The sequence below is a fragment of the Mercenaria mercenaria genome, chromosome 2 (assembly GCF_021730395.1).
Source record: "Mercenaria mercenaria strain notata chromosome 2, MADL_Memer_1, whole genome shotgun sequence".
NCBI classification, from domain to species: domain Eukaryota; kingdom Metazoa; phylum Mollusca; class Bivalvia; order Venerida; family Veneridae; genus Mercenaria; species Mercenaria mercenaria.
The window spans coordinates 81,523,227-81,538,758 of NC_069362.1; the positions used below are offsets into that span (position 1 = coordinate 81,523,227).

General features: G+C 35.5%; 1 protein-coding gene across 1 annotated transcript in view; it reads left to right on the forward strand.

Annotated features, from left to right (window-relative positions):
- The first annotated feature begins 298 nt into the window (after positions 1-298).
- LOC123564419 (transient receptor potential cation channel subfamily A member 1-like) overlaps positions 299-15,532 on the forward strand; it is a 93,812-nt gene continuing 78,578 nt past the window's right edge. The window contains exon 1 of the mRNA XM_053526829.1: positions 299-713. Coding sequence (XP_053382804.1) covers positions 405-713 — 309 coding nt within the window. The 5' untranslated portion in view covers positions 299-404. The remainder of the gene's footprint in view (positions 714-15,532) is intronic.

Here is a 15,532-nt window from a genome sequence, read left to right on the forward strand (position 1 = left end):
TGGGAAAAAGTGGCTGCTTAATGCAGGTAATCTATAGAATGAATGGCTGTTTGGGAAATGAGACACTGGCTGCTTAAGACAGGTTGGCTGCTTATTAGAGGCGAATGCTAAAGCAGGTTTACTGTATTTAGCTGAAATGATGCTTGACCATTTTTACCACCATCTCTCGTTTGGCTATAGCTACTGACTGTTAAGGGCAACATATCCTGGTTATTGTATGTTAACATTCAAAAATGTTCTGAGTTTTTTTATGTAGACTTGTAGTATTGTTTATGGTAGCTTAGATAAAGTCATATCCTATTATATTCATGGTCTAACTTAAATTTTCAGATTTTTGATGAGCAAGTCAAATATCCTTAAACAATAGGGTTGTTCCTGTCTATGAGGGAAGTACTACATTTGAAATGGATGTGAGAGAGACACAGGCTAGTTTAGGAAGTGCAGGAGATGGTTTGTTAGAGACACGGTATATGACTGAAGCAGGTAGTTCCGAAAAGGAACAAAATGATCACGAAATTGAAGATTCCAACTACAAAGCTGGACGGTCTAAGAGGACAAAAGATGTAACACTATCCAATGGTATAAAGAGGCAAACTAGTTCTGTTGGTAGTGTTTCTGTAACATTCTCAGACAGTTTGAGAAAGGACAACATCCGGGATGTCCCAAGCAGCCCATGTAGATTATATAGAGATATTAGTGTGGATTTATGGCTGGTAAGTTTGTTTAGTTTAACTTCTATTTGCAGACTCACAAAAAAAAGGTTGCACATAAAAGAAATGAAAACCTAATTACATGTAGAGTTTAACTGAAACCCTTCTTGTTGTTGTTTATAACAGTCTGTAAGAATTTTTAAAATAGAACTAGTAACTGAAGGTTTAGAAAATGGCTGATCACGGGGGCAGCAATTTTGAAGTTTTAAGATGTCACTGTCACTCTTTTGAAATACTTTATATTTGAAATACCCAGAAATTAATTGTTCAAGTACTATGATTTTTTGTCTGTAAGCATATTGTGAATTAGTTCCTTAATTCAGGAGAGACCAATTCAGTCTAATACCCTAGTTGTTATCGTAAAGACCTGTAATCTTACCCACAGTCATAAAATGCTTTATAGTATTATTATGTTTCCCCCCATGATGGGGGGAGAAAAACTGTTTTTGTCCTGTCCGTCAGTCAGTCCATCCATTCCTCAAAGGTCAAGGTCACAAGGGCCTGAACATGGAAAGCCACTTCCATTCAATAACTTGAGAATCACTTGACACAGAATGTAGCAACTTTGTAGGATTATTAGACATGCCGAGTAAATGACTTTTATTGATTTCGGGGTCACTCCATCAAAGGTCAAGGTAACAGAGGCCAGAATCAGTCAAACTTCATTTCTGATCAATAACTGGTGAACCATTTGACCTAGAACCTTGAAACTTAAAATAGATGTTTGAGGTCATTACATTAAAGGTCAAGGTCACAGGGGCCTGAACATGAAAACTGTTTCTGGTCAATAACTTGAGAATTACTTGATCCAGAATGGTGAAACTTCATAAGATGACTGAACATGCAAATTAGATGACCCCTATTGATTTTGGGGGTCACTCGATCAAAGTTCAAGGTCACAGGTACCTGAACATGGAAAAACCGTTTCCGATTAATAACTTGAGAACCTATTGACCCAGAACATTGAAACTTTATAGGGTGATTGAACACTCGATCAAAGGTCAAGGTCACAGGGGCCCGAACATGGAAAACCATTTCTGACCAATAACTCAAGAACCATTTGACCAAGAAAGTTGAAACTTTATAGGTGATCAAAGGTCAAGGTCACAAGGGCCTGAACATGGAAAACTGTTTCCGATCAGTAACTTGAGAACAACTTGACCCAGAATGTTGAAACTTCATAAGATGACTGGACATGCAAAGTAGATGACCCCTATTGATTTTGGAGTCACTCGAACAAATTTCAAGGTCACAGGGACATGAGCATGGAAAAACAGTTTCCAATTTGTAACTTGAGAACCTATTGACCCAGAACATTGAAACTTTATAGGGTGATTGAACATGCAGAGTAGATCAACCCTATTGATTAAGGGGTTACTCAATCAAAGGTCAAGGCCACAGGGGCCTGAACATGGAAAACCGTTTCCGATCAATAGCACAAGAACCACTTGACCAAGAAAGTTGAAACTTTATAGGTGGTCAAAGGTCACAAGGCCCTGAACATGGAAAACCGTTTCCGATCAATAACTTGAGAACCACTTGACCCAGAATATTGAAACTTCATAGGATGATTAGACATGCAAAGTAGATGACCCCTTAAGATTTTTGGGTCATTTGATTAAAGGTCAAGGTCACAGGGGCCTGAACATGAAAAATCATTTTCGATCCGTAACTTGACAACCATATAACCCAGAACCTTCAAACTTCATAAGGTGATAGGACTTACAAAGTAGATGAACCCTATTGATTAAGGGGTTACTCAATCAAAGGTCAAGGTCACAGGGGCCTGAACATGGAAAACCGTTTCCGATCAATAGCACAAGAACCACTTGACCAAGAAAGTTGAAACTTTATAGGTGATCAAAGGTCACAAGGCCCTGAACATGGAAAACCGTTTCCGATCAATAACTTGAGAACCACTTGATCCAGAATGTTGAAACTTCATAGGATGATTAGACATGCAAAGTAGATGACCCCTTAAGATTTTTGGGTCATTTGATTAAATTTCAAGGTCACAGGGGCCTGAACATGAAAAATCATTTTCGATCAGTAACTTGACAACCATATAACCCAGAACCTTCAAACTTCATAAGGTGATAGGACTTACAAAGTAGATGACCCCTATTATATTAGGGTTCACTCCATCATAGGTCAAGGTCATAGGTGCCTGAAAATGGAAAACTGTTTCTGATCAATAACTTGAAAACCACTTGACCTAGAACTTTGAAACTTCATAGGATGATTGGACATGCTAAGTAGGTGATCCCTATTGCATTTCAGTCGTCACTAAGCCAACCATCAGTATCACTTTGATTTTCTCTCCTGTCCACGATTGACTTATTGCCTTTTGCTACTATGATTTGGGGGAGACATATGCTTTTCTACAAAAACATCTTCTAGTTTTAAACTGTCTTTTCTCGCATGGTAAGACTAAATCCAAGAGAATGTTGTAAACAGCTACTGAAATATCATATCTCCATCACACAGCGACAACTACAAATTTCTTGTCGGGAAATGGAGTTATCAAACTGGACATGAGCAGCATATGGGTTTTAGAATTTGTTGTTGAGCAGAACTACATTATAATATAGAATGTATTCAGTAAGCAATGAAGTTTGTTACCCTTTGGGAATTAAAGCCCTGTTATGTTCTGTTGCTTGCTAATGACCATTGATTTAGTCATTAGGGTTCAGTCATAGCTTTTCTTTCAGAGATGATTTACTAAGAATAATTGGATCATTTTGGAGAAGAAGCAAACAGTTTTTTTCAGCAACATTTGGAAACAGTAACACCTACTTCTATATAGCTCGCCCACTTAACTTAATAGGGAGAGCGCATATCTACGGATCGCTGGGTCGTGAGTTCTTGCCTTTGGCGAGAAGAATGTTCTCAATAACGATTTGATAAAAGATATTGTGTCTGAAATGATTCGTCCTCCACCTATGATTCATGTGGGGAAGTTGGTTGTTTCTTGCAGAGAACAGGTTTGTACTGGTACAGAATCCAGGAACACTGGTTAGGTTAACTGCCCGCCGTTATATAACTAAAATACTGTTGAAAAGGGGCGTTAAACACAAAACAAACAAGCCTACTTATATATAATGTGTTTCATGTAATCTTGAATGCTGGTTATGTTGCATGACAAGATAATTGGTCTTGGAAAAAAATCTGACCCATTTGTCATATGTCTAGAGTTGGATATTTCAGTTGTCATCTCAGATTTGTCTTAACAAATATAGTTTGCAACCAATACCATATTTATTGTGATAAACACACCCTTCCAATACAGTCAGCAAGAATTTCTGAATATTGTTACATATCTATTTGTTTTGTTATAATTGTTTAGCTGAGAAATGAGGTGTATTCAGAGTTCTTACCTAAGTATTATGTGGCATCCTGTAGAGGTTAATTAGTTAGAATTTTGTATAATAGGAAAGACAATGTCTACCTCTGTAGGTTGTTGTTAACAGAGGTAAGATTGTATTTCAAATATTAAAAACTATTTAATATGTAGCGTTTAACAATAGAAGTATTTAAGAAGGTGTAAAATTTGAAATTTTGAAGAAAATGGTAAGACTGTCTGGGTCTGTTACCTGCTTTCAATGTACAATGATTAAATGTTTCTAGAATGCTAATTCTAGTGCAGAATTTCAAACTTCTGCCAATGCATGATCTTCAACTAATCTTCCCTGCCACCAAGCAAATCACATGACTATGGTAAAACTGTATGAAGGCTTTCCAAAGCCAGGTGATTTATGGTCTAACCTTCAGGAAATTGCCAGTTTATGTTTCCAGTATTAAATTTATTTGTGTGCTTCACAATGCCTGGAAATGAAGTAAATTATTTTCAATATTTTGCTCAGTTTATTTTGTTTCGTTCATTTTCTTTGAGTTAGAAACACATTGACACAATTAAGGTCATACGGCAACTTCTCCAGGTTCAGCCTCTTCTTGGGTAGAACTGCTGACCAACTGAATGGCTTCCTCACTTGAAGAACTCTATACCTCAAGCAAGGTTTTGAGCCAACATCCATGAAGGTCAAGTGATTCCAAAGTCAGTGACTTTACCACAAGGCCATGGAGGCTTGATCTTTTTGTGTTTCTTGGTGTGTTTTGTTTACTCTTATTACATGCAAACTATAAAGTTTTTAATAACTACTTTAAGGTATAACTTTGATAAAATTCAGCTCAATTTATATATTGTGGCAGTGTCTACTATATAGAGAAGGGGAAGTAACACTGTCTCAACAGAAAGCCTAGCATTCCTTACAACATAGATTATGTCCTAACATTAATTAGATTATTTTCATACAGGTACCTAGACTAAAAGGTACCAAGCTACTTTTCAGACAGATTATGCTGTTTATTGCTGTATTCAGCACATATATTTTGTCTAACCTTCAAATATACCGAGAGTTTTGGTTTTTTGTCTCTTCACTAAATGAATTTATTTAAAAAACAGACTTTTTAGGTTTTTCTGATAAGCTGTAAAGATGAAAGTATTACTGAGAAAATAGTCTTCCCTGACAGGTATGAGCTATTTACTTTAATCCTTACCCTGCTAAATTTCAATAATGGACTTGTCCATCTTTCAATCTGGACAATACCATTAACTGTTAAATGGGGTGCTTACCAAAAAAAGATAACTGAATGGCGAACAGTGCAGACCATGATCAGACTGCATCTGCACTGGTCGCAAAGGCTAAAGCATTTGCCGCCAGCAGGCTAAGTGTTAATATATATATTGTTATATCATTTTCTATCAGTATTTATGCATGAAATAAACTACAGAGGAGAAGATCTTCCTTGCTTTGAAATTCTAGATGTCGGGTTTTCCAGGAAATACAATTACATGAAATTACCTGCTGGTGTTGAAATATCTTGTGTAACTTAATAAGAGTCACAAAAGTAATTACCTCACCATGGAAGCACCTTTCTCAGTTGAAGTAAGCTATATTCTGTAATACTATTCATGAAACTTTCTTACAAATTGTTCTGTTACTTCTAGATTTGTCTGAAAAACTGCTTTGGTCAATGCTGAATATTTGCTAAAATTGGCATGATTTAGTAAAAGTTTAAGAAATATTCAGCTGTATTTGCTGAAATTGTCAAACAGTACTTAATGAGTATCCAGCCACATTTCTGTGTTAATCAGAAAAGCTTTACATCAGTTCATCAATATTCAGGAATATTTCTGACTATATAATTATAAATTTGCACAATTCGGTACATATTCAGACTGGCTGAAAACTGTCTGAACTATAAGAATCAGAACTTTTGCTAAATTGTTTGATTCTGACAAGAGCTCTCTAATGACAACACACTCAACTATTTTAAGCCCTTCTACCTAATACTAGCTTACATACAAAAGCTTAAGCAAAACTTTGTAAGTTGAAAAAGGGACATAATTTTGTCGGTTTAAGCCAGAGCTTTGAAACTTGCTCTAACATATAACATCATCTCATGGCACAAAAGATGTGTTGAAATTATGAAAAGATTTTGTCCAGTAGTTCCTGAGAAACATGCTTTATTGCCAAACTTTGAGGTCATGATGCAGGAGACATGTGTGAAGTTTGAAAAGATTTGAGGAACCTGTTTATATGCAAAATTTAACCAAAATTTCTTACTTGAAAAGAGGCATAATTTTGACAAGAAATAAAGCCTTGTTGCTTAAGCCATCAATGATGCCAGATACATATATGAAGTTTGAAAACATTTGGAGGAAACTTGCAAACTTCATAAAGATCCATGTTATTGGTGAAACTGTTTGGAATTTTTAAGTTGTAACTTTACATTGTTAAATTATTAAATACCAAAAAAGCATTTCCTTCAATCTGTTTTTTCCTCTATGTATATATTTATGAAAAATTGACTTCTGATGGCTAAGTTTGTTAATGCTTGACAGCCATGCTAAAAATATATGCATGTCAGCTACAAAGTTTAGAGGGGGCCTCTGTGGCCGAACGGTTAAGGTCTCTGACTTCAAATCATTTGCCCCTCATCGATGCGGGTTCGAGCCTCACTCGGGGTGTTGAATTCTTCATGTGAGGAAGCCATCCAACTGGCTTACAGAATGTCAATAGCTCTACCCAGGTGTCCGCTCATGATGAAATAATGCACGGAAGGGCACCTGGGGTCTTCCTCCACCATCAAAGCTGGAAAGTCACCATATGACCTATAAAATTGTGATGATGCGTCATTAAACCCAACAAAAAAACAAAGTTTAAAAATGTTTACTTCCCAAACTCACCTCTTATACATTTCTTACATATATATGATAGGCAAATATGTTACAATTCTAAAATGACAATGAGGATGCAGCTTAGCCATTTGAAGACAACACTATAGTATCTTAATCAAATCTTTGTGCTGATGATGACAAAATCTAATGATTTACATTACACTTCTTGAGAAATGTGTTTCTAAAGGCAAATATGTTGCATGTTTTGAGATTGTAAAATTAATGCATTATGCATTGAAATATAAGATATTTCAGAACAGCTGTGAAAGACAATGAACTATCAAGTTTTGAAATTAAATAAAGATAACTCTCTTCAGCTGTGTTTGTACATCTATGTCATAATAAATTCTTGAAAATATTTTCCAAATTATATAAATCATACTGTTCTTACAGTTGCCAAGTAAACAATGATGGGATGCTTCCAGATATTGTACAGGAAAATAAACATTTTAATGAGGATAACATATTGAGCAAGTTTCATTAAGATGGGGCCAAAATTGTGACCTCTAGAGTGTTAACAGTCAAATTGTTGACGACAGACACAGGGCGATCACAAAAGCTCACCTTGCATGAGCACCATGCTCAGGTGAGCTAAAAATAGAAATACCTTTAATTGATTCCTTCTGATGATCCACTTGATGAATCTTCATCAGACTTGGTCTTTAGCATAAAAATAAGGTCCTCTTCTAAAGTTTTTCAAAAGGGGTACACTTGGCACCTGTCTGGAGGCCACTCGTAGTAAAATAGAAATAGCTTTAAAAGGACTTCTTCAGATGAACTGCTTGATAGAACTTCATCAGACTTGGTCTGTAACATCTGTGTGAGGTCCTCTCTTAAATTTATTCAAAAGGGCACACTTGGCACTACAGGTAAGAGTAGAAAAACCTTCAAAGGATTTCATCTATTGAATTGCCTGATGTATCTTCATCAAACTTGGTCTGTGACATCATAGTTAGGCCCTGTCATAAGTTTAATCAGATTGGGGCACTTGGCCCATTTAAGGGGATTCTGGATTTGAAAAAAGATTAACCTTAAAATGACTTCTTCTCATGAACTGCTTGATGGATCTTCATCAAACTTGATCCGTATTATCATTTGAAGGTCCCCTCAAAATCTGATTCAGATGGAGGCACTTGGACCTTATATAATTGAACGATTTCTTTTCCTAAACCACTAGGTGTTAGATCTTTATGGAACAAAATCAAAAGCACCATTGCTTGGAACTGTCTCAGTCTTTTTCCAAAATATTCTTCCTGACTGCACTTAGGGACTAAAAATTGATAAACATTCGATGAGTTCTTCTTGTTAATGTGAATCTTGGTCAGAAGCATACTAAATGCATGGGTCTTTCTCCAGTTTATCAAGTTGGTGTTGCTTAATTGCACAAAGGGACTGCCATAGAAAAAAGATAAAAAAAAATCTTTGAATACTTCATCTCTTTAACTGCTTGATTAATATTTACCAAACTTGGTCAGACACAAGGTCAAAAGGTCAAGGTCAGGTGAACATTTTAGAGTCTTCATCTCCCTGTCATTTAAATACACAAAATGGTGAATGTGCATTTGTGAACCATAAAGTTATGATGAAAAGATCCATAAATAATGATTTTTAACATACATGTGTTGTCTGAGTAAGCAGATGCCAGTGCATAATACATTCTGTGATGTATGTCATATTTCATAAACTGCATAAAAAGAATTTTTGAGAATGATGGCATTCATGATATTTTGCATTCACTTTTGATAAGGAGTTGGAGTGGTATTTATTTTGTTGGGTTTAACGTCGCACCAACACAATTATAGGTCATATGGCGACTTTCCAGCTTTTATGGTGGAGGAAGACCCCAGGTGCACATCTGTGCATGATTTCATCATGAGCGGGCACCTGGGTAGAACCACCAACCTTCCGTAAGCCAGCTGGATGGCTTCCGCACATGAAGAATTCAACGCCCAGAGTGAGGCTCGAACCCACATCGAAGTTGGAGTGGTAAGAATGAATATTGTGAAAACTATTTTATATGAAAACAACTGATAATATAAATTAAATGTCACACACATATTTGCAAAGCAGTCCTTGTTAAGAACTATTCTTGTTACATTTTTACAGGATTAAGTATTATTCTTCAACTTTTTTTATGACTGTACAAGCACTGTTGTAATAGATTATATGATTTTCATACGCTCCTACCTAAAAGTATAAAAAGTAGTTCTGTAGGTCAGAGGGCACTAAATTGAGGAAATAAGGTCTTTCTTAATGTTAAACATGCTGATAGATGAATACAATAGAAAAAATCTTTTTGAGTAGCCTGGTGTTAAGGAATTATATTGTAAGCCAATGAGCCATAGTTTCTTTTTCCTTCAGTTAGATAGTTTCTCAAAATACAATAATAGGTGATGAGGATGTGAGTACATAATAATGTTGATACCTAATACTGATAAGTATAGTACTAATATTTTGGCCAGTGGCATGTTGCTTTTCAGTTGATATGTCGCTATTAATTGGACATTTAATTATCTAATTGATTATGCTGTACCTTTGCAATGCAGTCAGGTATTTCTGACTAATCCACAGGGGGAATATTAATGAGTGTAGTTTTATTAGGAATAGAATTAAATATATGCGTGACAGAAACAAATGGATTTATCTGTTAGTGACCACTCCAATCAATGCAAATTTTAAACAATTTGATGGTAATTTACTTTAAATGGATTAGAGCAAAGCACTATGTTATATAGCAGAACACCAGTAATTTTTGATGTTTGATGAAAATAAATAGATGAACAGAAAGGAATACCTAGATGAAATATGATTGGCAAGGTAAGACCATCAAGTGTATTGTCACAATGATGTTATATTTTGTACATGATATTTACAAAAGTATTTACTATCATATTAAATAGGTGAACACTATAAGAAATAGGTTTGAATTTTCGGCCCGTATGTCACACTTTTGCTTCATTATTTTGAAAACCACCCATTACAAGCAACTCATTTGCATTTTTTTCAAAGCTGAATAACAATGTAAAACCACACTTTAGTTCTTTTTCTTAAAGTACCCGGAATATAGCAATAGAATTATGTCTCCCCCAGGAGACATATTGTTTTTGCCCTGTCCGTCCGTCCGTCTGTCCGTCCGTCCTTCCGTACGTCACACTTCATTTCTGAGCAATAACTGGAGAACCATTTGACCTAGAACCTTCAAACTTCATAGGGTTGTAGGGCTGCTGGAGTAGACGACCCCTATTGTTTTTGGGGTCACTCCATCAAAGGTCAAGGTCACAGGGGCCTGAACATTGAAAACCATTTCCGATCAATAACTAGAGAACCACTTGATCCAGAATGTTGAAACTTCATAGGATGATTGGTCATGAAGAGTAGATGACCTCTATTGATTTTGGGGTCACTCCGTCAAAGGTCAAGGTCACATGGGCCTGAACATTGAAAACCATTTCCGATCAATAACTAGAGAACCACTTGACCCAGAATGTTGAAACTTCATAGGATGATTGGTCATGAAGAGTAGATGACCCCTATTGATTTTGGGGTCACTTCGTCAAAGGTCAAGGTCACAGGGGCCTGAACATTGAAAACCATTTCCAATCAATAACTAGAGAACCACCTGACCCAGAATGTTGAAACTTGATAGGATGATTGGTCATAAAGAGAAGATGACCCTTATTGATTATGGGATCACTTTGTCAAAGGTCAAGGTCACAGGGGCCTGAACATTGAAAACCATTTCTGATCAATAACTAGAGAACCACTTGACCCAGAATGTTGAAACTTCATAGGATGATTGTACATGCAAAGTAGATGACCCCTATCGATTTTGGGGTCACTCCATTAAAGGTCAAGGTCACAGGGGCCCGAACATTGAAAACCATTTCCGGTCAGTAACTTGAGAACCACTTGACCCAGAATGTTGAAACTTAATAGGATGATTGGTCATAAAGAATAGATGACCCCTAACGATTTTGGGGTCACTCTGTGAAAGGTCAAGGTCACAGGGGCCCACACATTGAAAACCATTTCCGGTCAGTAACTTGAGAACCATTTGACCCAGAATGATGAAACTTCTTAGGATGATTGGTCATGCAGAGTAGATGAACCCTTACGATTTTAGGGTCACTCTGTGAAAGGTCAAGGCCACAGGGGCCTGAACATGGAAAACCATTTCCAATCAATAACTTGAGAACCTCTCAACCCAGAATGTTGAAACTTCATAGGATGATTGTTCATGCAGAGTAAATGACCCTTATTGTTTTTGGGGTCACTCCGTTAAAGGTCAAGGTCACAGGGGCCTGAACATTGATAACCAGTTCCGATCAATAACTTGAGAACCACTTGACCCAGAATGTTGAAACTTCATAGGATGATTGAACATGCAGAGTAGATGACCCCTATTGATTTTGGGGTCAGTCTATTAAAGGTCACGGTCACAGTGGCCTGTTCATGTAAAATCATTTTTTGGAAATAACTTGAGAACCACTTGACCTACAATGTTGAAACTTAACAGGATGATTGGACATGCAGAGTACATGACCCCTATTTATTTTAAGGTCACTTGATCAAAGGTCAGGGTCAAAGGAGCCTGAACAGTGACTTGAGAACCACTAGGCCACGAGTGTTGAAATTTAGCAGGATGACTGGACATGCCAAGTAGATGATCCCTATTGCAGCCAACATTCAGTGTCTCTTTGACTTTCGCTCCTGACCCCTATTGACTTCTTGCCTATAGGACTTGTATTGGGGGAGACATGCGCTTTTTTACAAAAGCATTTTCTAGTTAATTTCAAATTATTATTTGTTCCCTGTGTTTTTGTTTTTTTTTTAATATATGATACAGTTTACCGAACAAACACATTGTTAGGTGTAGGGATTTATACACACTTGTGTTGTGAAAAAGAGTTGAAAAAAACACCAAAGCCATAAAACTAAAAAAAAAATGCAAGAAAAATCCGCAATAATAATTAGCGTGTTTGTGAGGGGAGATCGAGATAGGTGAAGTCACAGATATATTTTTATAAAAAAATCATGAAAGCTCATAATGTATAGAATGTATATATTGTGATTGTAAGTATTTTTTGAAAAGTCTTAAGTAAGGGCATATTATGGCAGACTCCTGTGATAATTATTTGTCTTATGGATATTTAAGAGACAAGTAGAATGTATTAATACAAATTCTAATATGACAAGCAATGATTAAATCATCACAATGTATTATGTTGATGTCATGTTGTCATGATATTTAGCGCCATGTATGCATCTAGAAATAGCGCTTTCAAATTTGATCAAATATTTTACTTAATAGCATGCTTAAAATGAAAATGACATTGCACAACTGTCTTGATTAATTTATATACATACTGAGTTGGTTACTCGCATTCATCATTTTTGCCCAAATTGAACTCTTCTGCAAGACGTATTACCATTTCCGGTCATGCCTGTATAAACAAAGGAGCATGACGACCTACCATTTGGCACCATGCATGTCATGTGCAAAGAAACATTTCTATCAATTTGATCTAAATTTTACAATAAAAAACATATTGAATTAAATAATTAAAAGCAAACCCATGTTTGAACACTATTTATACACCCAGATGGTTATATGTATTAAATTCTAAATAATTTCACAAGTGCTGTGGCCTGTGCCCTCATGAAATTATAACTCCCAACATATAACTGCCCATCATGTTAAAACATGGGTTTGCTATAAATTATTTCTTAAATGAATGGAGAAAAACATATAAATTTATATGTATGATTATTATTTGGAATATCTTAATTATGCTTTCATGACTAACATAGTAACCATCTGGATAGAAAATACATAATATGCTGTTTAAAGCGGGCGGAGATGGAAACCGCAACTTATTTTGTTTATGAAACAGTGATTTTATATTTCATGGAGAAGTCATTGTTTGGTGTTTAAATGCATAGCAATTTATGTTGCATATCAATGAAAACAACAAAATCTCCACACAGCAGCAAATATTTGAATTTTTTACATCATATTACAATGCAGACTTGCCATGTAAAACATTTAGATAATATGCAAATTTTCCTACAAGCATAATTTCTTTAAACTGTGTGTACTGACTGAGAATCAAGTTTAAAACGGAAATATGTATTAAAAATCATAGGTACTCAGGCTTGATCTTGAGTTATCTGCCCTTGAAAATCAGAAAATACTAAAAAATCCAATTTTCAAGGGCAGATAAATCAAGATCAAAGCAAGAGAACTGTGTATTTTAAATTTTACTTCTGTTTCAGACTTCATTTGCAGTCAGTATATAAAGTCCATGGGAAAGACGAGGACTTTGTGGTATCATTTTGTTATGTTCATAGTTAAGGTCATTTGCAACAGTCTCTATATTGACATGGGGCAAAAAATTTCTTACAGAAGGAATTTCTTCTCTAAACTTTTTTACTGACAGAGAATCAAATCAAAAACAGAAATATGAAATAAAACAAACCATAGGAACCCAGCCTTGGTCATGAATTATCTGCCCTTGAAAGTCGGAAAATACTGAAAAAATCTACTTTCAAGGGCAGATAATTAAAGATCAAGCCAGGGTATCTATGCTTTTTTGATACATATTTCTGTTTTAAACTTGTTTCACAGTCGGTACACAAAGTTTAAAGAAATTCTGCCCGTAGAAAATTTTTGTCCTTTATACATATAGGCAACTGTGGCATTTCCCCTTAAAGGTTAAGTTACTAGTTAGAGCTGATGTACATCAGCTGCATGCATAGCTTCATCTGAAAATGTATTTTGATTGTAAATTTCAAGCTGTATCACGGGTGGTAAACGCACAATCCAATTCCCACCGGGAATACGCTTAAAATGTGTTGCGCAACGTCCGGTGCTGGTGTTGCGCGTAAAAAAAGATGAAATTGAGGTATGTGCAGTTATGATTTTGCTTAGTATGAGACAAGAATAAATTTTCTCGAAAAAAGCAAAATGCTATTCGACACAGATATGATAATACATCATATGGGTAAAATATCTGGTTTATAATTTATGATTCGGCTCTATTATCACAAAAACTCTGGCAACACGAAACGTGAAAAAAGTATGAAATCAACAAAAATGGAAGTTTCTGACCTCAAATGCCTAATCTGAGGACATCTGATGCTTTTTATGATAACTCAACAGTTAAATTTACTGTTATAAAGTAACGAATATCAAAATTATTTGTTTCAAATCCTGCTTACGGGGACATAATTGACAAAATAATCATCGGGAATGGGGTTGCGCACCGGGAATTGAGTTGCTCGTATATATCATAATGTATATAATGTATACGCGCAACTCCATTCCCGGGGCACAACCCCATTCCCGATTATTTTTTTGCCAATCTTTCCCGCAAAAGCAACATTTCATTCAAATGTATGTAATATTCATGTCTGTTTTACACGTGCTTGATCATTCGAATCGTCACATTTCCAGAAGGAAGGCACAAGAGTTAGAAAACTTGCATTTTTCATGATTCCATGCTTTTTTGACAGCTCGAGCCAGCAGAGTTTTCTTGATAACAGAGCTTATTCTTAAATTAATAAGTTGGTATTTCACACATATGATCCTTATTCATTTTTGTGTCGAATAGCATTTTGCTTTTTTACGAAAGCACCCGTAAATGTGTAATTATTTACAAAAATAAAAACCCACCTACCGTGTCGAATAGCATTTTGCTTTTTTACGAAAGCACCCGTAAATGTGTAATTATTTACAAAAATAAAAACCCACCTACCTCGATTTTGTATATATTGATGCGCAACACCAGCACCGGAAGTCGCGCAACCCATTTTTAGCGTATTCATTCCCAGTGGGAATTGGATTGCGTGTTTACCACCCGTGTGTATACTCTGTTCAAATGTTCTTTTCATAACAATGTAGACTATATTTTGAGCATGGCCAGCAATCATGTGACACAAACATGGTTTGGCCTCATTCATCTCTGCATTTGTGTACAACTAATATAATAAAGTAATTTTTACAAATATTGTAAAATGGTACTAAGTATAAAATGAGCACAACAGATACACCTTGTACAGTGGCACTATTTATGAATAGAACATTATGATTATGTATATATGTATATTTTATAACTATTAAACAAGTGATCATGTGGCACCATACATGAGTCAAAAACATAACTCAAAAATGGTTCAAAAATAATTTTTGTCTTTTGCCGTCTATCCCTCTGTCTGCTTTTTAACTCTAAACATATTTGCTTTTTAACAGAATAAACAGTAGATTTATTAGGATTGTGAAAAGTAGTCTACTTTAATTGAATTTTAATTACATACACTTGAGGTTTAAAGTTCTATAAGGCTTTTAATTTAAGGTTAAAAAACAAATGAAACAGCTATCCAAATAGAAGTTATGCATAATTATATGGTTAAAAAAGCGCTACTTTTAATACTGCATATGAACTCTTACAGTTTATCTCATAAAGGGAGGTAATAAAAACAATGTGTTCAATAAAACTTTCTACTTTGCTCATGTTCATAACAGGAAAAGTGGTAGTCACATTTTAAACAAAGGCACTATGAGCCTTTAAGTATTAAGTAT